The sequence below is a fragment of the Somniosus microcephalus genome, chromosome 8, assembly GCF_052327205.1.
Source record: "Somniosus microcephalus isolate GS21.2 chromosome 8, FLI_Smic_1.0, whole genome shotgun sequence".
In the NCBI taxonomy this organism is placed as follows: domain Eukaryota; kingdom Metazoa; phylum Chordata; class Chondrichthyes; order Squaliformes; family Somniosidae; genus Somniosus; species Somniosus microcephalus.
This window is the reverse complement of record NC_140994.1, coordinates 30,239,985-30,263,872: the sequence shown is the minus strand read 5'-3', so window position 1 is coordinate 30,263,872 and position 23,888 is coordinate 30,239,985. Positions and strand designations below refer to the sequence as shown.

At 43.2% G+C, this 23,888-nt stretch overlaps 1 protein-coding gene across 4 annotated transcripts in view; it reads left to right on the top strand.

The window, feature by feature from the left end:
* atrnl1b (attractin-like 1b) overlaps positions 1–23,888 on the top strand; it is a 930,295-nt gene that overhangs the window by 340,804 nt on the left and 565,603 nt on the right. For all 4 annotated transcript variants that reach the window (XM_085994422.1, XM_085994421.1, XM_085994423.1 and 1 more), the window contains one exon: positions 23,229–23,323. In XM_085994422.1, the coding sequence (XP_085850548.1) occupies positions 23,229–23,323 (95 nt within the window). The remainder of the gene's footprint in view (positions 1–23,228; positions 23,324–23,888) is intronic.

Genomic DNA, 23,888 nt, shown 5'->3' with positions numbered 1-23,888 from the left:
TCTCCTCCCCTATCTACTTGCATCCCCTTTGCTTTGTCCTTCCCTTTCGCCTATCCTCCCCCCACCATTCTTCTTTCCCCTTTATCTTCACCCTTCTTCCTCGTTACCTTTCCCCCTTCACATTCTACTTTCCCCTTCCATCCCTCCTCTCCCTCTTTCCCATCATCCCTTCCCGCCTCCCACTTGCTCGCCAGTATTCCCTTATGTTAGATCAGTGGTTCAGTGGATAAATAATTACACGGATGCTGTACATAAACAAATAACAGATCTTTACTGGAGAAGGGTAATCTCTAGACTGGGGTACAGAGGCATGCGCACAGCTTATATACCGGTGTGGTTACTGCCGGTACTACAGTATACAGGAGCTGTAAAAAGTATTTCTGACTTAAAGCACATACACTACACCTTACACCTCTCCTTTATGTCTCTCTCTCTCCCTTTCTCTTCCTTCCCCTCTATCTTTTCTTTCTCTCTCTCTCTCGCTTGCTCTCTCTTTTGAGATGAGCTATATCAGGATTTGGAAATACCAAACTTGGGTTTTAAAAGTCTGAAAATTGCAGAAGAAAGGAAAGACTGAGGAAGGCAAGAAATTTCATAGTTTGAACATCCTGTGAAACTAGGTGATGGGACAATTTTTTAAAATTTCAAAATAAGGAGGATATATTAAGGAGGAAGAGTGTGCAGCTTTGAAGGAACTGGAGGAAAGTTCAGAGAAGCACGGACAATAGTAATATTGATAAAATAAAGAAAGACAGAAAAGGTTTCTTATAGCCTGTCCAAGGATGTGACATTGTTAAGAGCTTCTTCAGATTGGATTAACATGGGCTTCATGCAGAGTTAAAAGTGTATTGTATGTGCCTTTAAGAGCCCCATGTGTGCTGTAATGCCGGTAATGGCCACTCGGGCTATATAAGCCTGTATATTGTGTTATATCCGTTAGTACCCCTCCAGACTTTGCTTAGTAAACACCTATGAACCAACTCTTGTCTTCAGTGTCTCTATCAACACACAGACACAACAGTGGCGACGAAGTGGAAACGGACTTACCTGCAATTCGGCAGCACCTCAAGGACATCGATTCCTCTGGTGTCCAGAAGAATCAAGAAAGTGAAAAAAAGCTGTGGTTTCACCAGCTGGCCAAGCTGGTGGCAGGTACTGCGCTAATCCTTCCTGGGCGTCAGGCTGGGGCTCCAGCGGCTGGTTTTACAGCTGGGCCAAGCAGCGAAGGCGGAGGCAAGCAGTAACAGACGGGGAGGGAGCACTCGGGAGATGGCCGGCGCTGCAAAAAGGTCGGCGTTCAGACCTAGAGAGAAAGTCCGGCGGGAACGAGTCTCCAACTGCAAATAAATAAATAAAAAAAGAACGGAAACCGCGGGAAACAGCGTTGTCAGCGGCGGGAAAGCACGGGAAGCGCCATATCTTTTCTGCAGAAAAGAAAGAAAAGCACGGGAAGCGCCATATCTTTTCTAAGATGCCTAAGCCTGGCAATATTGATGCTTTTGATAGCGAGATAGAGGATTGGACCACATGTGGAAAGAGTGGAGGTATATTGCACTGCAAATGGAATAGAAGATGAAAAAAAAGCTTCAGTACTGCTGAATCTAATGGGCGCAAAGACATACGGGCTGTTACGAAATTTAATCACTCCAGCCAAACCAAAGGACAAGGATTTTAAAGAAATTGTTGATACCCTACAGGAGCACTTAAACCCAACACCGCTGCTGATAGCGGAACGATTCAAATTCTTCAAGAGAAATCAACACAAGAATGAAAGTAACGCTGATTACCTCACCGAATTAAGAAAGCTATCAAAACACTGCCAATTCGGGGCAGGACTAGCAGATTATCTTCGAGACAAATTCGTCTGCGGTCTCTTGAGTGAAGGAACACAGAAAAGGCTGCTTTCTGAAAAAGATTTAACACTGGACAAGGCTTTCAGTATGGCTGTATCATACGAAGCAGCCGCAAGAGGAGCTGCAGAAATACAACAAAAGACACAGGACTTCGGCACCCATGAAATGACACAGGGTTTCGAGAGATGTTATCGCTGCGGCAGATCCACCCATGACCAGAGGGACTGCTGGTTCAAGGACAAAGCATGCAGGCAATACGGAAAGATTGGACACATTGCACGGGTATGCCGATCTGGACAAAATAAATCCACAGACAGGAAAAAAAAAATCAATAAAGAGAAGTACAGAAAGGTACAAATGATGACGGACAGTAGCTCCGAAGACCAGAAGAGCGATAGCGACTCCGAAAACAAGAGACTAAGCTGTCTCAAATTACATAATGTACTTGCCAAAGATGATTACCAGACCATTTGGGTTACCCTCAAGATAGTAGGGTCCCCAGTTAAAATGGAGCTAGATACAGGATCAGCTCTGACCGTAATAAATCGACGGGATTACGAGCGGCTATTTCCGCATACACCTTTAAAAGACACATCCATTATGTTAAAAACATATACAGGGCAGAAAGTATACCCCAAAGGAAAAATAAGGGTGCCTGTTGTATACAACGGCAAGGAAATACAAAAGTTGTATTTATATGTAACCCCTTCACGGTTCTCGAGATATATGAGAGATGTGGTCTCTGTTGTAGACAGTATTCTATAGTCCAGTAAGGAGATCACTACTACAATGGCTTAATTCTAATTATCTTACTTTATAGTTTTAACGTCAGACAGTATAAGAAGATTACGGGTCAATGACCTAAATTAGACATTTGCATACATTAGAATGAATCTAGACATAATAAACATCCATTCTCCATTTATATGGATTCAAAGGAGAATCTGTCCCTGTGTCCAAATTCGAGTGCACTCTTTCGTTGGCGCGCTTAAGTTGGAGCTCATGGTATGTATAATGTCTGCAAGACTTACGACTCCGAACCCCTTCGTTGAATTCTCTTCACGATCACTGAATCCCACTTTGAGTTCTGGATGCAGAGCTACTAATACGAAGGGCGGCGGCCGAGTTTGGAAGCCCGGGACGGGATGCGGCAGCCATTTGCCTCCTGAGCCCTCTTTTCAGAGCTCCTGCCCTCTTCTCTTCCAGTCGCTCCCGTTTCCCGCTCGAGAAACCCGACTCCACCCCTTCCTCCTGGGGTTTCTGCCTGGAGACTGCGCAGCCTCACTGTCTGCAACAGTTGATACTGGTGCAGAATTATGGAAAGTATGCTCTTAGTCACATTGTGTCCTTAAAAGTTCTTGCCGTACCTTCACATGGGCAACTTTAACCCAGGGATTTATAACAATGATAATACAGTGTCTAAGTTAAAGATTGATAACCATACTTAGCGTACATAACATTTCCAGTGGGTATTACATATACATTCTACAAGATGGTGGCCCACCGCTGTTAGGACGTGAATGGATCAGGAAAATACGTTTAGACTGGCACTCCATTCGGGCACTGACGGTGACCAGTAAGAAAAAAACCGATGATGACGTCCTACCTGAACGATTAAAAGACATCTTGGCCAATGCCAAAGAAGTGTTTCAAGAGAAACTAGGAACCTTGAAAGGCATCACCGCCTCAATAAAAGTGGAAGATGCAGCAATTGCCAAGTTTTTTAAAGCAAGACCAGTGCCATACGCAATTCGTCCAGCAGTCGAGGCAGAGCTGGAGAACTTGGAAAATGCAGGCGTATTATCCAAAATAGATTGGAGCGAGTGGGCAACACCCATCGTTCCAGTCATGAAGAAAGCATTGAATAATAATAAATCTGAAGAACAGAGAAAAATTCGCATCTCTGGAGACTTCAAGGTGACGGTAAACCCGGTCCTTCACACGGTACAGTATCCTCTTCCGAGGATAGAAGATATTTTCACCTCACTATCTGGAGGGAAACGTTTCACCAAAATTGACTTGGCACAGGCATATCTACAGATGGAGGTTGAAGAGTCCTCTTTATAAAAAAAAAAAAAAAAAATCTCACGATAAATACACACAAAGGTCTGTACCAGTACAATCGACTGGTTTTCGGGGTAGCATCCGCTCCAGCTATCTGGCAAAGAGCTATGGAGCAAGTCCTCCAAGGGATTCCGGGTACTGAATGCTACCTGGACGACATCCTTGTAACAGGAGAAAACGACAGTGAGCACCTTGCAAATTTGGAGCAGGTGCTCGCTAGGCTGAGAGAACGGGGCCTACGAGCAAATCGCCCCAAGTGCGAATTTTTCCGAAATCAAATCATATTGTGGCCACATAATAAATAAGGAAGGGTTGCATAAGTCACCTGAAAAAATTGAAGTGGTCATAAAAGCCCCAGCACCTGAAAATGTTTCACAATTATGGTCGTTCCTGGGATTAATAAATTACTATCATAAATTTTTACCGAACTTACCAACTCTTCTACACCCTCTTAATGAACTGCTACAAACAGGAGTAATTTGGAAATGGAGCGAAGACTGTAAACGTGCCTTCCATAAATGCAAAGACTTAATCACATCCAAAGAAGTTTTGGCTCATTACAACCCATCACTGCTAATCAGACTGGCATGCGATGCATCCCCTTATGGCATAGGAGCAGTATTATCGCATAAATTCCCTGATGGCTTGGAACGGCCGATAGCTTTTGCGTCACGCTCATTGAACTCAGCTGAGCGTAACTATGCCCAAATCGACAGGGAAGCACTCAGCCTGGTATGGGGAGTGAAGAAATTCAACCATTACCTACACGGACAAAAATTTACCTTGTTGACTGACCATCAACCCCTCATCTCCATATTCAACCCTAAAAAGGGTGTTCCCATTATGACAGCACAAAGGCTACAGAGGTGGTCCCTTTTTCTAGGGGCACACCAATACAACATAGAATACAAAGGATCAAAACAGCATGGGAATGCTGACGGTTTATCGCGCCTACCGTTGCCAACGGTAGAAGAGGCACCTACAGTAGACCCAGTGGAGATGTTCCACTCAACCATAGTGGAATGTCTACCAGTAACAAATTCTGCCATTGAAAAGGAAACGAGAAATGACCCGACTCTCTCACGAGTCTACGACTTAACGGTGAAGGGATGGCCAGCACATGGCGAACCACTGTTGCCAGCATTCTCGCAAAGAAGAGAACAGCTGTCAGTATGCCGAGGAACCTTGATGTGTGGATCCAGAGTGGTGATTCCACCCAAACTCCAGGATAAAGTTCTAAAGAAGCTTCACGAGGGGCATCTGGGTGGAGTGAAAATGAAGAACCTAGCCAGAGCGTTTGTGTGGTGGCCAGGTATCGATGGAGACATCGAGGAAATGACCAAGAGCTGTCTAGGATGCCAGAAGGTCCAAAACGCCCCACCACAAGCCCCTCTACATCCATGGGCGTGGCCCTCATCTCCATGGCAAAGGGTACATATCGACTTTGGTCCATTTATGGACTCAATGTTCTTAATCGCGGTTGATGCACACTCCAAGTGGCCGGAGGTAATAAAGATGTCCTCCACCACCATGGAAAAAACCATCACAGTATTAAGGACCATATTTGCCAGGAATGGGCTGCCTGAACAGATCTGTTCTGATAATGGACCGCAATTTGTGTCCGAAGAATTCAGGAAATTCTTAAAAAAACAATGGGGTTAAGCACTACACGTCTGCCCCATACCATCCCGCCACCAATGGATTGACTGAAAGGTTTGTCCAGACCTTCAAGAAGGCCATGGGTAATGAAGACATAAAACTTCAGCACAAGGTGGATAACTTCTTGTTCGCATACAGGAATGCAACACATATGGTTACCAACCAAACTCCCGCCATGATGTTCTTCAATAGAAACCTAAGATGCCGGCTGGATTTGATCAAGCCCAACATCAGAAGGGACGTGGAGAACCGGCAATTTCAAGGCATGAATGAAAGGCCAACTAGAACCTTCCAGATAGGTCAACAAGTTTTGGCCCGGGACGACCGTACCGAGAAATGGCAGCCTGGAACTATCTGCACACGACTAGGACCACTGATGTATACCGTGGACTTCGGAGAAAGCATAATAAGGCGCCATGCTGACCAAATCATAGAGTCATCCGAAAAGGGACAACCTACACCACAACTCTATACGCCTAACGATGAAGTAGAGATACCCATATCTACCTCCGATCCGGTGATACTGGAACCCGATGAACCCGACACTGGCAGTCAAGCCGAATCAGCCTTGCCAACAGAACCTACTACACCACCAGAAACTACTACACCACCGAGGCGTTATCCGGACCGAGTCAGGAAGCCTCCAGAGAGACTGACTTATAATTAATTAACTGCAGCAATGTGTATATTATTTTTCATATAACATGTAATTAATAATTACTTAAAATATTATGTACTGGTTGGCTAAAAGGGGAGGAATTGTAGTGTATGTGCCTTTAAGAGCCCCATGTGTGCTGTAATGCCGGTAATGGCCACTCGGGCTATATAAGCCTGTATATTGTATTATATCCGTTAGTACCCCTCCAGACTTTGCTTAGTAAACACCTATGAACCAACTCTTGTCTTCAGTGTCTCTATCAACACACAGACACAGCAAAAAGCTGTTAAGGGGAAAAGAGGTGTTGCAAAGAGGAAATCAAACATGTTGGAAAGCTTTAGCAATGGAGGAGATGTAAGAGTTCCATTTGAGGTAAAAGGAAATTGTGAGGCAAAAAGTATTTGGAGATGAAGAACAATTAAAGGTGAGCTCATCAAATGTAAGGGAGTAACTGGTGGACAGATTTGCAAGACATGAAGCAAATGTGCCTCTGAAGCTTTGGGAGAAATAAGTTTTTCATTACGCATTTGAAAGACATGACCACAATCACAATGCAGTGATTTAGCCACTGTTCTGAGGACTGAAGGTTATGAGCACTTGAGAGTGGTTGCCATTAGCATTGGATTTTGAGTAGAAGAGGCCATTGATGTGAAAAAGAATGGCATAGGATAGAGCCCTGGGGAATCCGTGTGTTATGTAAGAAGAGTCAAAGGATAACCCTCTGCCTAGCGGAATCAACTGTAATGTGAATATAGCAATTTGAAATAACGTAGCTGGTGAATTGTTTAAAGGGTGCATGATGCCTGACCGTCAGAGGCTTTGGAGATATCTACGGCAGTGATGGATGGTTTACCAAGTTGTTGTTCTTCACCAGTGCATTTAACATTGTCTACCATGTGCAACAACAACTTGTATTTATATAGCAGTGAGATCATCAGTGGAATATCCATGACAAAACCATACTGACGATCACTCTTGCATCAGAATTTTCAAGATGAGTGAAAACTTGAGGGTTACTGACAGCCTCCTTAACATTACAAAGCACCAAGATAAGGGCAATAGGGAAGTAATTAGAAAATTCTGCAGTGCATCTTGTGGATGATGCACACTGCAGCCATGGTGCGCCGGTGGTGGAGGGAGTGAATGTTGGGGTGCCAATCGAGAGGGCTGTATTGTCCTGGATGGTGCAGAACTTCGAGTGTTGTTGGAGCTGCACTCATCCAGTAGAGTGGATTGAGGAGAATGTCAGAAAGCACCTGAGATAATTAATGGAGAACTGTTTGTTAGATTATTCTAGCTACTAGTTCTATCCTGTGCTTCTGCAGGATCCTTGCGATCTTCAAAAGCAGCAGATAACACAATAGTGAACAGTGTTTTGGGCTTTAACTATCAGATAAAGTTTTTAAACTGTAATATTACAAGAGAATAGTATTTTCTTGCCATGGTTACTTTACTAGTTTCCCATATAGTAAAAAATAGTTTGCAACTCTTGTGCCAGATTTTAGTGTGATAATTGTTGTGTGTCAACTCTCTTCAGAAGTGCAAACAAACTGCCTTTGAAGGCTCCAGATCAACTTTATTGATTTGAAAAGCACAGGCTAAAAACTACCACCAAAATCGTCACTGAAACCAAGGAGTTGTTTTAAGTACCTGCATGTTAAATTTAAAAAAAAAACTCTGATGCAGACACACACCTGAACAAATCTCTCAGCATATTTGTATTTGCATTGGATTGCTTGGCTTCTGCCTCAGTCAAACTGCCTGGAGCCAAACAGACGAGTCGTCGTGGCATTCTATTGAGTTAAGTTGGAACACGAGCCAAGCTGCTTTTTAACTCTGAGCAAACTTTTGGCCTCCTCCCCTCAACCCTCCTGTAAAGGCTCACCGCCCATTCATGTCCTCCTCCGTGAACTGCCTAAAAGAAAGACTTGCATTTATATAGCGCCTTTCACGACCACCGGATGTCTCAGCGCTTTACAGCCAATGAAGTACTTTTGGAGTGTAGTCACTGTTGTAATGTGGGAAACGCGGCAGCCAATTTGCACACAGCAAGCTCCCACAAACAACAATGTGATAATGACCAGATAATTTTTTTGGTTATGTTGGTTGAGGAATAAATATTGGCCAAGACACCGGGGATAACTCCCCTACTCTTCTTCGAAATAGTGCCATGGGGTCGTTTATGTCCACCTGAGAGAGCAGACGGGCCTCGGTTTAACGTCTCGTCCGAAAGCCTATGTTAAAGGTGCAATATAAATGAGAGTTGTTGAACCGTTACGGTTATCATTTATTATTAATGGTGCCCTATTGAGGTTATGATAGGCAGTGAAACATAGGCCTGGAATTTGCAGTCCGCAGCAAAGCGAAGGCGTTTGCAGCTGGCCGTGAAGCACGCTCTGCACAAGGATCTCGCAACCCCTGTGTCGAGAACTTCGGGTTTTCTGACCTTCAGTTCAGTTCAATGGAACTTAATGGGAATCCCCTGGTTTGAACTGCTGTGACATCAACAGGCTGTCTAAGCAGCCAATCAAAAGGCAAGGAAAGTCAGTAAGCTCTTAAAATTCTAACTTTATAAAATAGTTATAGAGAGCAAAAGAAAGATTGGGGCTCTCCTATGGGGAAAAGGCAAACCTGAAATAAAGATGGATAAACTTTTCAAAATTTTTTTTAATTTTTTTTTAAAGTTTCTTAAAATTTTTTATTTTTATTAAAATGGACAAATTTCACATTGCACAAATTTTAAGTTAGTTTTCCAGGTCCATAACATTTGTTTAGCAGTAATAACACTGTCAGAATCCTAGTTACATCTAACCTCTTTGGATTTAATTTTTTGTGGGAAATTTAACAGTGTACTTACTGTGGAAGTGCCGACGTTTTTGTCGGTTTCAATGATTTGGCTGATTACACAGATTGCCAGCTCTGTGGCGGGGGGTGGGGGTGCACAGTGCAACCTGTTTCGGAGCCGTCAATGACCGACCGCAATTTCGGGATTTCTGCATGCGTCTACGCTTGTGGCAAATCCCGAGGTTACAATCAGTTTTAAAGGCGGAATGAAGGCGAACACTGCTAGTTTGTCATCATGACGACAGCAGATTCAGGGCCATTATTTTAACATTGCAAATGGTATTGTTTAGGTAATCCACTGCTTGTGTATCTAATATACAGAAGTAAAATGATGTAGAAAGTATTTTCCGCTAGAAAATTGCTCTTTGCGTCTGTGTTGCAGCACTTGCCAGATATCTCTGTGTTGCAGATAAAACCTGTCAAATTTTACTTTGCTTCTCGTTAAGAAATTGAACATAACCTAAGAATTTTGGTACTGTACATAGTGGTTAGTTTGAGTGCACCTGATTTTGAAAAGTTATTCGCTAGATGTATTTGCATTGATAGTTGCTTGGTTAACGGTCAATGGGGAAAGAGGAATGAGGAATTAAATATACTTGCCTTCATCCTGTAATGTGACTGCAATGATAAGGTGCTGATTCAACTTAGTTTATGTCCACCTTGTTACAGAACATGAAACTGTGTAAATCAATGGTATTTATGCATCCACATTTCTCGGTGTTCAGTATATGGCTTGAGGTTGGAGTAATTAAACCTTAATGAGCTACGAACTTTTTTCACAGTACAATGGAATTCCATTTTATCAGGCAACTTGTATAACTGCAAATATTAAGGCGTTTATCTGAGGCATGTTAGAAGTAAAATAGACATATTCCTAATCTACAATTTTTATATGACTCTTGAAAGTAAACTGAACTTTGTAAGAATCAGTAATTAAACCTTCATGCACTAATATTAATCCTGTGATTCAAATTGAAAATAATTACTTGTTTATAAGTTCCTTTATTGCACCTCATTCTACTTGTAGTAAAGATCAGCACAAAAGACTTTATCAAAGAATTTTGAAATATATACATTAAAATTATCTACTTACAGCAGTAAAACATAATGGCCCAGAGTTTGCTGGAATGGGACATCTCGCAGCATTCCCGTTTGTTAAATTTTTTTTCCAAGCCCTTCAGCTTCAAAATATTTTGCGCCACAAACTTTTGGAATTGCGTGTTGACAACGGGGCGGCGAGGGCAACGGGGCATCTGGGACCTTGGTGAATGACAAGACCCAAGGGCTCGATTTTAATAGCCCTGAGGAGGCGGGTCTATTGCGAAAATTGGAAAAAATGGCTTCAGACACTCCATCCCACCCTCCACCCGATTTTTGTGAGTGTCTGTTCAGCCGCTCCCAAACTGACCCATTTGGAACCGGTGGGACAGGTAGTTAAGGCAATTAACAGCCTGTTAACTACCTTGCTAATTCTATTTTCATAGTGGTTTCCCATTTTCATGCTTCTGACTCCTGTTTCCCAACTTGTCAGAAACAGGACAGGTTCAAGGAGACGAGTTGCTGAAGGACATGATTTGTATGCATTGGGGAAGCACTTTAAAAGCACACCTGAAACATGGCTGACATTCAAATGCAACAACTTTGCTGTTGTAGGTATGGGATAAAATTTTGCACATCTACTGACCTTTTGACTGTTCAAGCTGACGCCCATCTGCAGTGTGGCATGAATGGAATAATTTCAGGCCACTTCGACTGCGCGCTTGCAAGATTGTTGCCTCAAATGAAATCTATAGCAAGGGGTTGGGAAACGTTTATGCTCTCTCATCCTGGTCCTCAAAATCGGAGGAGTAGCAGCCACGTGGCTCAGGCGCAGATCTTCCTGGGAAGAGGAGGAGGACGCGGGGTGCCCTGTTGTGACTAATGCAGCATCGCTGCAGTTCACTGCTGCCCATCAACCCGGGTATGCACACTGCCATGCCACATTTGTAGTGTATGTACCTTTAAGAGCCCCTGTGTACTGTAATACCGGTAGTGACCACTCGGGTATATAAGCCTGTATAGCGTCTTGTATCTTTTAGTTCAGCCCTGACCTTCGACTGGTAAAGACCTGTTAAAGTTATTCTTGTGGTCTGTGTGCAGTGATTCATATTAACCATAACTGGAACACACAGACTTAACAACATTAGCATAAGCTTACTCTTCAACCATAAGGTGGCTATCATATGGCTCTGTAATTGCAGGCGACACTTGTCCAACGTCATACTTCATCTCTGCTACACTGTTATTTCCTATCATTTTTACCATCAGCATTACAAAAGCAAGTCGCCCTGAGCCCTCAATGTGCTTTTGCCATTTTCCACAACACACAGGCCACACAATCAACTGTTTGACATAATTTATCTTTTATACATGACAAAAGGATAATAAACCAGCAAGAGTCAGAAAAAAAAGAAACATCACCCAAGTGACTCCCCTTGTGACTATAGGTGCTTAATTTTTCTCTTGCGCATGCTTCTACGTGGTGCTTCCCTTGTGGCTTCAGATGTTGAGGCACCTTGCTGGCTAGGATGCTATGCCTGCTTAGACACCTTTGGCGGGCGTTCTTTGGGTTTGGGAGCCTGGGAGGGCTTTAACAGTCTGCTCTTCCTGCGGCTGTGCAGGGGCTGAAATGGCCATCTCAGTTGGCTCTGCAAAGTGGGTCTATGACCGAGGCTCCACAGTGGCATGGTCATGTGAGCACTTGGAGAGGAGCCCACACTTCTGTCCTGCCAACAACATCCCTCTCATGGGTCAGCCGCACCTCAGTGCTGGCAAGTGGCTGGAGAGCACCTTGCTGCACTTCAGAGCGACCATGAGGACCCGTATCTATACTGGCAGTCCTCCTCAAAAGGACGTCCATGAAGTTCTGGTCTCTCTGCACAATAGCTGCCCATCGCTCCTCCAGAGATGCCTTTCTATTCTGAACAGTCACCATGTTTTCCTCACTCTGGCGACTTATTTCCGCCATAGCCATCCTTTCCACTGAGGTAGCCAGCCTTTCCACAGAGGTTGCCATTCTATCCATGGTGGTGCGTTCACGCGCCATTGCCTCCACCACGGCAGTGCTGATGTTAGAGATGGACTCCTCCATTCTCTCCACACTCTCACTAACCCTGGAGGCAAACCCTTCCAGAGACACCTGCACTTGTTCCTGTATTTCACGAACGGCTCTTTTTCTGGATGGCCCCAGAGGCACAGGGTCTGCATGCAGCTCAGCAGAGCTAGGAGAGTCTGCCGAGGACTCTCCACTGCTCTCTCTGTCTCCACCATCTGCTGATGCTCACTTGTGCGCTGTGATAGACCAGGCCCCACCGAGGTGTGCGTTGCTGCGCTGGGTGCGCTGAGTCCTGGTGACGCTGCTCCCTCAGGCTTCAGGTTCCTCCAAGGAGTTGTCCGGGCCTTCGTCCTGGATCATGGGGAGGGGGACGCTCGATGGTCCTGTGTGAGAGTAAAGGCCTGATTTAGACATCTGATATTGATGTAGCAGACACACCCTTTTGAGCAGATGATACAATGCGATTCTCTATGAACATCATATGCCATTGCTTTCTGAGAGGGATGAAACTCTATTATGTCACCAGCTTCCTCTAGTGTGCCTGTCTCTCCATCGCCCACTTCCAGGTCCCCACCACCTCCAACAGTCTCATTAGCAGCCTCCTCAGCACTGGCCAATGTTGCTAGGGTAGGTGTTCCCCCTCTAGTCATTGCTCTCTCCCTCTTATTGTGGGCTATCTTTTCCTGCAAGGAGGGACACAAGCAGTGTTTCAGCCACAGTAATGGAGTGAGTGTAAATAATCCCAACCATAGAAACTTTGAGGGAGACGAAGATGGGGTAAGGTGCCAAGAGGAAGAGTTAAGTGCCCTGTGTGTTGAGTTGTTGTCACTGCATGACAGTGAGAGCAAGTCTAAGGGGTACATAGGCAGGATGCTGAAGTGATTCAATGCAGAGACAGAGATGGATAGGAAAGGGTGCAGGGGAAGTAAGAGTAAGGCGGGATGTGAAGGAGGAGGCTTACAACGCAGAGTGCTGGTGATGAGAAGAGAAGGGAAGCAGAGTGAAGGCAAGTGAGATGGGATACTCACTTTTGATGTTTGCACAAGATCATTGAACCTTTTTCGGCACTGGATCCATGACTCTGCGTTCACCTTCTGAGCAATGCGCAGCCAGGCTGCCTTGGTCTGCTGAGGAGGCTTCCTCCGGCCATCAGGAGGGAAGAGAATCTCCCTGCGCCCTCTGACAGCATCGACCAGAACTTCGAGGGAATCCTCATTAAAACGAGGAGCTGCCTTGCCTCTGGAAGAAGTCATAGCGTTTAAATCAAGTCCAGGAAACCACAGTAGAAAGGCTTAGGCTGGATGGCAGCTTTAGAAGCAGCTGCTATGATGACGTCATCAGAGGCGGCCAGCTGACCCGCTCCCACTCATTGGACCGACCAGTGCGCCTCCATGAAATTAACAAGCTCATTAAATCAAAATCGGACATCTGCAGCTGATCCCTTCGGAAGCGGCTCCAGGACCTGTGCACCACGCAACCCGACTCCAACCCGCCTCGGGAATTAAAATCGAGCCCCCACAGTCTATTTCCTTAACCAATGAAATTTAAGGATAGAGAAAGAAAGAGGAATGAAGGAGAAGGAAATAGGGTGAGAGAGGGAAAGAGAAATAACAGAAAATGCTGGAAAAACTCAGCAGGCCAGGCAACATCCGTGGAGAGAAATTAGAATCGACGTTTCGGGTCTAACCCTTTTTCAAAACTGGAAAGGAAATGAAATAGATCCAAAGGCAGGGTTGGGGAGGGAACAAAAGAAGTGAATAGACATTAAGAGGTATTCAAAACGAGATGAGATGGTGATAGGACTAGTAAAGAGACAAAAGACGGCTCAGATTAGGTGTGAAATGTACAGGCAGAATGGAGACAGCTGCCATGTTAAAAAAAAAAGAGGGAAAGAGAAATTGGATTAAGTGAGAGTAAGAAAAGAAACCGAAAGGAAAAGTAATTTTTAAAATTTAAATGAGAAATTTTGAAAACCTCGAACAATTTACTACTTGCAAGAGTGAGACACTATGGTTTTAATTGTTCCGTTTCTGGGCCTCTGAGGTTGCGCAGCATTGCAGGAACATAAATCGCATCATTAAAAGGGTCCTTGCTTCGTTAAATACCAGCTCTAACTTTCTGCGGCGAGTTTAATTTGTTTTAACAGTGCAAATGCAGCAATTTCTTGAAACTCATGGGGAGGTTGACAGCGAGTTCCAGTTTTTGTGAGGCTAACAGGGAAGTGGCCCAAATCGTCCAGCAATCTAAGGTGATTCGCAACTCATGGCGTATCTTTTCCTCGTCTCTCATTACTGGGTTATTTACACACTAATAATCGTGTGCGCATTTAACCTGCCGTTATTTCCCCAGCAAATTCTGGACCAATCATTACTACCAAGAAGGACCCCTTACTCTAGAGTTTATAAAAATAGAAAATAAATCTCCAATGCCCTATTATATGATATGTTTGATTTAAAAGTGTAAATTAAAGTTCATCAGGAAGTATCTATCTCATATCTTAAAATTAATAACAAAATACCCTGATGGGCAGTAAGAATTTTAATAGTTTGAAGGATAGTAAGATGGTGGTTATAAAAAGGCTCAGATATAGTCGTAAAATATATCGTCTCTCATTACTTAACCCTCAGGCTTAAAAAGAGCTAAAACGGTAGTGTCAGTCAATACCTTTTATCTCTGGAGACTGGAGTTCAAATGCATTGCAAGGGAAGAATAAAGGTCTTTTTTCAGTGATGGCTATTAAGTGTAACAAGTGTATTGACTCTCGCGGCCTAATTCATGTTGAACAAACCCGCAGTACAGACTGAAGTCCAGGGAGTTTCAGTGTTGGGGTTGAGATGTATCGCTCGATAAAGAATTGTTGTCACTATTGGCCACTACTTTTTAGAAATTAAAGCTTCATAAAAAATTATGTTTAACATCTTTTGGTTTACTTCAGCCTGTCCTATAATTTTCAAAATAGCTATTTAAACAGTAAGTGTTGATAGCACCATTAGCAGTATTGACGTGAAGGATTTACTTAGCCTGACAATGCTTAAAGAGCAGAATTAATGTGCATTGTTGAAACGAACAGACTTTGGGTATGACTGGGCTTCATAACTTCTGTACTTTGCTTTTATAAAAGAAAGACTTGCATTTATACAGTGTCTTTCACAACCCGAGGACATGCCAAAGCCCTCTGGAGCCAATGATGTACTTTTGAAATGTAGGCACTGTTGTAATGTAGGAAACATGGCAGCCAGTTTGTACAACAAGATCCCACAAACAGCAATGTGATCATGGCCAGGTAATTTGTGATGCTGGTTGAGGCCTAGATAGTGACCAGGACACGGGGGAGAATTCCGCTGCTGTTCTTCGAAATAGTGCCATGTGATCTTTTACGTTCACCTGAGGGCAGATGCGGCGCTGGTTTAACATCTCATCCAAAAGACGGCATCTCCAACTGTGCAGCACTCCCTCTGTATTACACTGGAGAGTCAGCCTAGATTTTGTGCTCAAGTCTCTGGAGTGAGATGAACCCACAACCTTCTGATATATAAAAAAAAATGTTTTTAATTTGTTTTATGGGATGTGGGCATCGCTGGCAAGGCCAGCATTTATTGCCCATCCCTAATTGCCCTTGAGAAGGTGGTGGTGAGCCGCTGCAGTCCGTGTGGTGAAGGTACTCCACAGTGCTGTTAGGTAGGGAGTTCCAGGATTTTGACCCAGCGATGATGAAGGATCGACGATATACTTCTAAATCAGGATGGTGTGTGACTTGGAGGGTAACTTGGAGGTGATGGTGTTCCCATGCACCTGCTGCCCTTGTCCTTCTAGGTGGAAGAGGTAGCGGGTTGGGTAGGTGCTGCCGAAGAAGCCTTGGCGAGTTGCTGCAGTGCACCTTGCAGATGGTACACACTGCAGCCACAGTACGCCGGTGGTGGAGGGAGTGAATATTTAAGGTGGTGGATGGGGTACCAATTAAGCGGGCTGCTTTGTCCTGGATGGTGTCGAGCTTCTTGAGTGTTGTTGGAGCTGCACTCATCCAGGCAAGTGGAGAATATTCCATCACATTCCTTACTTGTGCCTTGTAGATGGTGGAAAGGCTTTGGGGAGTCGGGAGGAGAGACATTCACCGCAGAATACCTTGCCTCTGACCTGCTCTTGTTGCCACAGTATTTATGTGGCTGGTCCAGTTAAGTTTCTGGTCAATGGTGACCTCCAGGATGATGTTGGTGGGGGAATTGGCAATGGTAATGCCATTGAATGTCAAGGGGAGTTGGTTAGACTCTTGCTTGTTGGAGATAATCATTGCCTGGCAGTTCTGTGGCATGAATGTTATCTGCCACTTATCAGCCCAAGCCTGAACTTCGTCCAGGTCTTGTTGCATGCGGGCATGGACTGCTTCATTATCTGAGGGGTTGTGAATGGCGCTGAGCACTGTAGTCATCAGCGAACATCCCCATTTCTGACCTTATGTTGGAGGGAAGGTCATTGATGAAGCAGCTGAAGATGGTTGGGCCTGAGGAACTCCTGCAGCGATGTCCTGGGGCTGTGATGATTAACCTCCAACCACCACAACCATCCTCCTTTGTGCTAGGTATGACTCCAGCCAGTGGAGAGTTTTTGCCCCGATTCCCATTGACTTCAGTTTCACTGGGGCTCCTTGATGCCACACGCTTTCAAATGCTGCCTTGATGTCAAGGGCAGTCACTCTCACGTCACCTCTGGAATTCAGCTCCTTTGTCCATGTTTGGACCAAGGCTGTAATGAGGTCAGGAGCCGAGTGGTCTTGGTGGAACTCAAACTAGGCATCAGTGAGACGGCTATTGGTGAGTAAGTTCCGCTTGATAGCACTGTCGATGACATCTTCCATCACTTTGCTGATGATTGAGAGTAGACTGATGGGGCGGTAATTGGCCTGGTTAGATTTGTCCTGCTTTTTGTGGACAGGACATACCTGGGCAGTTTTCCACATTGTCGGATAGATGCAGTGTTGTAACTATACTGGAACAGCTTGGCTAGAGGCGCGGCTAGTTGCCGAGGCCCACAGCCTTTGCTGTATCCAGTGCGCTCAGCCGTTTCTTGATATCACGTGGAGTGAATTGAATTGGCTGAAGTCTGGCTTCTGTGGTGGTGGGGACCTCGGGTGTAGGCCGATATGGATCACCCACTTGGCAATTCTGGCTGAAGATGGTTGCAAACGCCTCAGCCTTGTCTTTTGCACTCACGTGCTGGGCTCCACCATCATTGAGGATGGGGATATTCACGGAGCAGCCTCCTCCTGTTTGTTGTTTAATGGTCCACCGCCATTCACGACTGGATGTGGCAGGACTGCAGAGCTTTGATCTGATCCGTTGATTGTGGGATCGCTTAGTCCTGTCTATAGTATGCTGCTTCCGCTATTTAGCATGCATGTCGTCCTGTGTTGCAGCTTCCCCAGGTTGGCACCTCATTTTTAGGTACTCCTGGTGCTGCTCCTGGCATGCTCTTCTACACTGCTTACTCAACCAGGGTTGGTCTCCTGGCTTAATTCAGAGGCAAGAGTGCAAAACTGAACCATGGCTGACATAAATCAACGGAAAGGTGGAAATAATTTTTACCTGAATCTTAATGGTTCTTTGTCACAATAGCACTTCAGTGAGTACATTTATAATGCCCATTAAGTAAACCCATTGAGACGGGGCTACTTTCATCAGCTTACGCTGTTCACGCTGAAAAACAGGTTGGCTGGCAGACAAAATTTATTTTTTTAAATAAATTTCCTGGCCATTGGCTGCCCGAGGCCTTCCCAACTCAATCCTCGAGCAGGCCTTGAAATGGGCGGCTAGCACTGTTACCCAAGTTCGAAACTTAGTTCAGTATTTAAATTGAAGTCCCATGCCTGTTGTAGGACCTGAATGGCATTTCTGTGTAGCAATAGGCGGGGCCTGCACCCCGCATGCTCTTCCCAGTGGTGCTGAGTGGCCGAATCAGCGGTTCTGAAAGAGACTACCGGAGGCTGCACCTCAAACAGTTAAGTCTCTTTTTTTGAGGGCCGGGAGGAGCATTTTACTGCATTTTCCGGGCCATCCACACGCCCTTGTGATTCCCCTCCTCCCCCACCCATTCACCTTGACTTTCTGTCTTGGCTCCACAGAAGAGCCGCCAGAATTCCCACCCCTTCTCCCCACCGACTGATGAGCTTGCCTGTATGTTCCGGTTCAGCGCTTGCAGCTCGCAGGTAGTATACAGATGACGCCCGGCCATGAAAATGGGTGTGGACCACTCACTTTTGTGATCAGGCGGGCAGTGCGATTGCTCCTCTCTCCACCTGCCGATCTTTACTCTGCATGAAAATCGGTTCCACAGTATTAAACCCTGTCTTGTCCTGTAGAGCCACAAGGGGTAAGTCTAGAGGCTGGAATATCAGTACAGAGGTAAGAAGTAGGATGTTTTTATGATTCTATATGTTATTTCCAATATAAATACTCGAATAACAACAATGCAATACAGATATGTCTGATGAGTGATGGTGTTTTTAGATTGTACATCACTAGCCACTGTTGTACCCAGCTATCAATGTCATTGTACACTATGCAAACCTTCTCAAAGTGCCCAAGAGTGAGATAGAGGTGAGTTATTCCCTCAGGTAGTTCAAAGGTTATTCATATACACATACAAATTTATTCTTTATGACTTGCTCTTAAATCTGTCGTTGGTGAGCAAAATCTGCTCCCCCGATGGCTCAGTGGAACCAGGAACATCCAACATTTGATCTTTGTGTGGAGCAAATGCAGCAATTGACATGTTTGTCTGGGATAAGGAGGGAAAAGTTGGGCAGGATTCTTGTTCCTGGTCTGGTCATTCACTCCAGTTATGTGTGCGCTGAGGTTGGGTGAGGACAGGGTCAGCTTTGGCTTTGAAACCCCTGCCCCCTTGCATCGTTGAAGTTGAATCACCTGAATGATACTTGCTCTGTCTAGGCAGCTACAATTTGCCACATTAGTAAGGTACTGGAGGGTTGCGCTCTCTGGAACCATGACCAGCATGAGTCACTGCCTTTGAAGCGGATAGGAGTAGAGCCTCCAAACAGTGAGATGCTCTACAGTTTTAATTTATTGTACCCCAACTATCTGCTATGTTTTATAATCTCTATCTATGCATTACTGTCCCACTTTGAATCTGATTTTTTAAATTTTTTTTAAATTTGCAATTGCCTTCACAGATGAGCAGGTTGTTTCTGATGTAGATAAATTAGCATTTGTTGTGGAAAACAAAGCAATTTCCTGACATTAGAAAGTGCGAAAAAAATGTTGGTTGCTCTTGAAAATACCACAGAAGAAAATTCAATGGATATTATAAAAATGTAATAGCCTAGAAATTACCATTGTTAATAATAATGCTTAGTTAGTTTTTATGACCTTTGGTGGAGGCATAATGCTGTGTTAAAATAGCGGACACAAGAATGTCATATGAAACCATGAAGTGTTCGGCCACTAATATCCCCAGCAATAATTTCGGGGCTAAAATGACTTGAGTAGGTGACACTATTTGAAATGCCTTATTTTATGTTCTGCCTATTTCATCAGTAAAGACGAGGGAGAATAATATATGATTACTTTTACTTCACAGGTGTGATGTTTTTCATGGTAGTATTTACATCTAATTTTATTTTACATTTGTTAACTAACTCCTGGATAGTTTGGTTATACTTAATTCCTCCTTTCAGTTGGTTCGTATTCTTATTGATATTTTGGTGTAAAGTTTAACTAAAAATAAGTGTGATTTATGCACTGTAAAAAGCATATCTCGATGAACGGATATTTCCACATGACTAAAGAGGCTAATTATGGTTTCAAATACACGTCCTAAAAGTGAGTTACAACTTGCACAAACATTTCAACTGAGAATTTATCAAGCTTTAATTTGTCTTTATGTATAGTATTGTCAGCCAGCCATCTTTAGAATAGTATTTTGATTCACATGTCATTGCAGCATAAGTGAATGAAGTAATATCAACTTTTAATTACAAATATTGGTTAAAATGTTTTATACAAAGAAATCTTGATTGAAGTTTCACCTTTATTTGCAAACAAGTTTTATTTTAAATCATGCCAATACTTTTCCTTTCATATGGTACACTTTTGCCTCGATTTTCCCTTTGTCTTGCCCTCTCAGCTGCTTAGCACTCGCACATCCTCCTGTGCAGAGTGGGATAGGATGGGATGTGGCACCTCTGACCACTGTCAGTGGCATCCCAGGAGCTGGAAGATGTATTGTTTTAACTTCACCAATTGCCTCCATTTGGCTTTGAACTTCATCCAACTGATTTCAAGTTTGAGGCAGGGAGGGGAGATAAAGAGACATACGACTTTTTAAATTAAATTGAGCTGCCCTGAACTGCATGAGTTGTTGGGGGCACATTATTAAAAGAAAACAATTTAATGTTTAAATGTTGCAGCACATGTCAACATGCTTGCCTACCTTTTTATTGGTTGTACATTTTGGAATAATGAATGTTGGCACAATTTACTTCCAATCACAAATACAAAGCAAAGGAGTTTATTCAGCAAATGTCACTATATTAGTTGTATCATAGGATCAATAAGGGTTCATTAAACCTGTACTTTAACATTGGAAATCATAGATTGATTCAGGCAAATTAATTCAGCAAAGAAAAAGTGCCTAGAGTATTTGAGCTTAATCTATAATTTAAGTTTATATTTTTGTTTTCTCTTTGCTATTGATTTTTGAATGCTAAATAAAATCTGATCAATTTTTTTAAATTGACTCTACTGTGTATACACATACATACAATGAATAATATAAGTCTTTATGTTCATTCATTATTTCCTACATACTGTGTGCAAGAAAAATAAACCAATGAAAACTCAAATGCAACTGATCTCCATATGACTTTCCATTTTTGTGAACTATAAGAACACCCCCTTGGTTGACTACTTTCACTTCTCTTTCTTATCCCACAATGCAGGTTTGTAAAGAATGCTAGGGTCACGTTTTATGCTTTCTGAATGATTTCTTTAAGTTGGTGAACTATTGCCTTCATTACCATACATTTGCCTACCCCTTTATTACCAGTCATTCCTTTTTTCACTGCCATCCACTCCCCCTCATTGCCGAACATTTCCCCTGTCCCTTTGCCATCCAAATCCACCCAATACCTCCAACCCCATACCATCCGTTTTGCCCTGTCCGTTCCGATCCAAGTCTGGTGGTTACTACATCCCCAGGTTCTTGTCCTCCCCTTACTGTGTGTTCAGTGCTAACAGCCACAATTGTTGCTTCTGTTATTCTATAGGCAGTATGCAAATCCCAGTCATTAATATTGGGAGTATGTTAGGAGGAGTGAGACCTGTCCAGTGCAATGAGCCATGAGACTCTGAAAAAGAAGCACTGGGAGGCAGGAGCGGTTCGTGAGCTGACTTTTCTCATCAAACAACGACAAGCTGACCATCAACCTGAAAAACTAACAGTTAGCATGAAAGTTGTGTACCGTAGAAAATTAGATGCTTCCCCTCTGCTGATTAATTACTATATTCTGGTGTGTGAAAGTGATGGTAGGTGATCACTCGGTGCTTCCCACTTACACTGTGACTGAGATCGCTGTTTCTACTCCCTACCACTCCACGGAGCCCCGATAGAAAAGTATCTTACAGTTCATTCCCGCTAAAAGTTTAGTGTTGGTGCCCAGCACTTGGACTTCAAAAGGGCGCTGAATGTTTGTTAGACTAGGTGTTGAGGCCAAAATTGACTATGAAGCAAAGACTACATCTCCAAGTTGTCTTTTTGCACAAGTATCATGTTGTGTCTTACAGTGTGAATGCAGCCTGAATTCATATTTAAGTGCAGCATTGGTGAGAAACTGTTACACATCACGCTACAATGAGTGTACTCTTAAAGTGAAAGTTGCGTCTTTGTTAATACTTCCATAATTTACTATAGGCATTGTTTTACAGAACATATTTTATCTGAAGGATAATGATCTCTATAGCTGAAGCTGGGTAGAGTACCTTTTTCCATACATGTTAAGTTTTATTGTGAAGTTTCTTCCTTGCGGTAAAGTAGACTTTTAAATGTGTAAACTTGTATTAACATTTATGAACTGAGTTTTAAGATCAGCAATAATTTGTATTTTATTCTGCTGCTGAACTGATGAACATGTACTGCAAACATACCTGAAATCAGGATTTTTACAAACCTCTTTGTAACAGCCCATTCAATAAAAACAGAAAATGCTGGTAATACTCAGCAGGTTAGGCAGCATCTGCAGTATTTTGCTTTTGTTGTTTTTTTAACAAGTTAGATCTGAAACACATTGGAATGTGTAGAGGAAATTCATTAATAAGCATTATACATCAATATATTAAAGATTCAAAAACTGAGGTGCCTTCATTTATGAACCAGTAATTCTATGAAATGGGAATGAAGAGGAAGTGGGTTGGTGCATGCGATTTCTGTGCTTGGATTGGGTGCTGTAGCATACTGTTTTTCTATCAGCATATAAATCGAAAATGTCAAAATTGACGAGATGAGGCAGAGATTTGACCATTTAGTTTTGTGCTTACCTGAGCCAGGTTCTTGTAAGCTGTGTTTACAACCAGTGATTATGCAATTGTATTATTGATGACGGTGGCTTTAAAGATTAGAATTGACCAGATGACGAGACAGAGATTTGACCATTTAGTTTTGTGCTTACCTGAGCCAGGTTCATGGCCAGTGACGTTGCAGTTGTATTATTTATCTGTCCATGACAGTTGGCTTTAAAGATCAGAATTGAGCAGTGTGTGACCATTATTGTAGATGTATTGTTTGCTGGAGAACTTAATGAGTGAATGACGGATGTGCATTTTAAAATTGCCCTTCACATGTGACCGAAATGTTCCTCCTTGTACTACCATTGATTCCATTATTGTACTGTGGAATGCCATGTGCCAGCAGGTGAGCTGTCATCAACTTCCTGTAAATGGAGAGAAAATAATTGCTATTCAGTTGCTTCTGCAGTGAACACATGAAGAGAAAATTGCACTTTCTGGGAATTCAAAGTTATTTATAGTCTACTTTTGAATCTTGTCCACAGACAGTCTTTTGATCGACTATCAGTTCACCTTCAGCCTCACCCAGGATGATGACCGCCATTATACAGCTATCAACTTCATGGCTACCCCAGAACAGGTTGGTCTTGTTTGCAGCATGACAGATTGTACTAATAGCTTTCCCTTTCTTTCATGCAAACTTTTTTTTTTTTTTAATGTTTTTTCTTTCTTCCACTGCACTTTGTGGAACTTAATCATTTGTGTTGCTTGGCACTGACGAACTGTATAGTGAAGGGAAAATCAGTTTGTCCCAAGGTTGTTTACATCCACTCTTCAGACCTTTTTTTAACTGCTTCTGTGATTTATTTTCTTATGATTTGAACATTTCCAAATTATTTGAGGAGAGCTAGTTTGACCTCCCCCCTTCCTCATTCGTTTAAATACTGCATTGCCTTTCCGTTTCCTTGTTGTAGTCAGTGTTGTCGCTCATTGTTACAAGGAAAATGGTAAGCGTAAAAGTAAGTCTACAGTGGTTATTATATCTCTAAGTAGTACAGATGAGGCTGATGTGTCGTGAATTGGATGAGGTAAGCAGAAAGTGATCTCTCCTGAAATGGGTCATTTTTCATAACCTTTCTTGAATTACAGTAGTATAACTGAAATAATTATAAAATGTGATTAACATTTTTCAGTTAACACAAAGA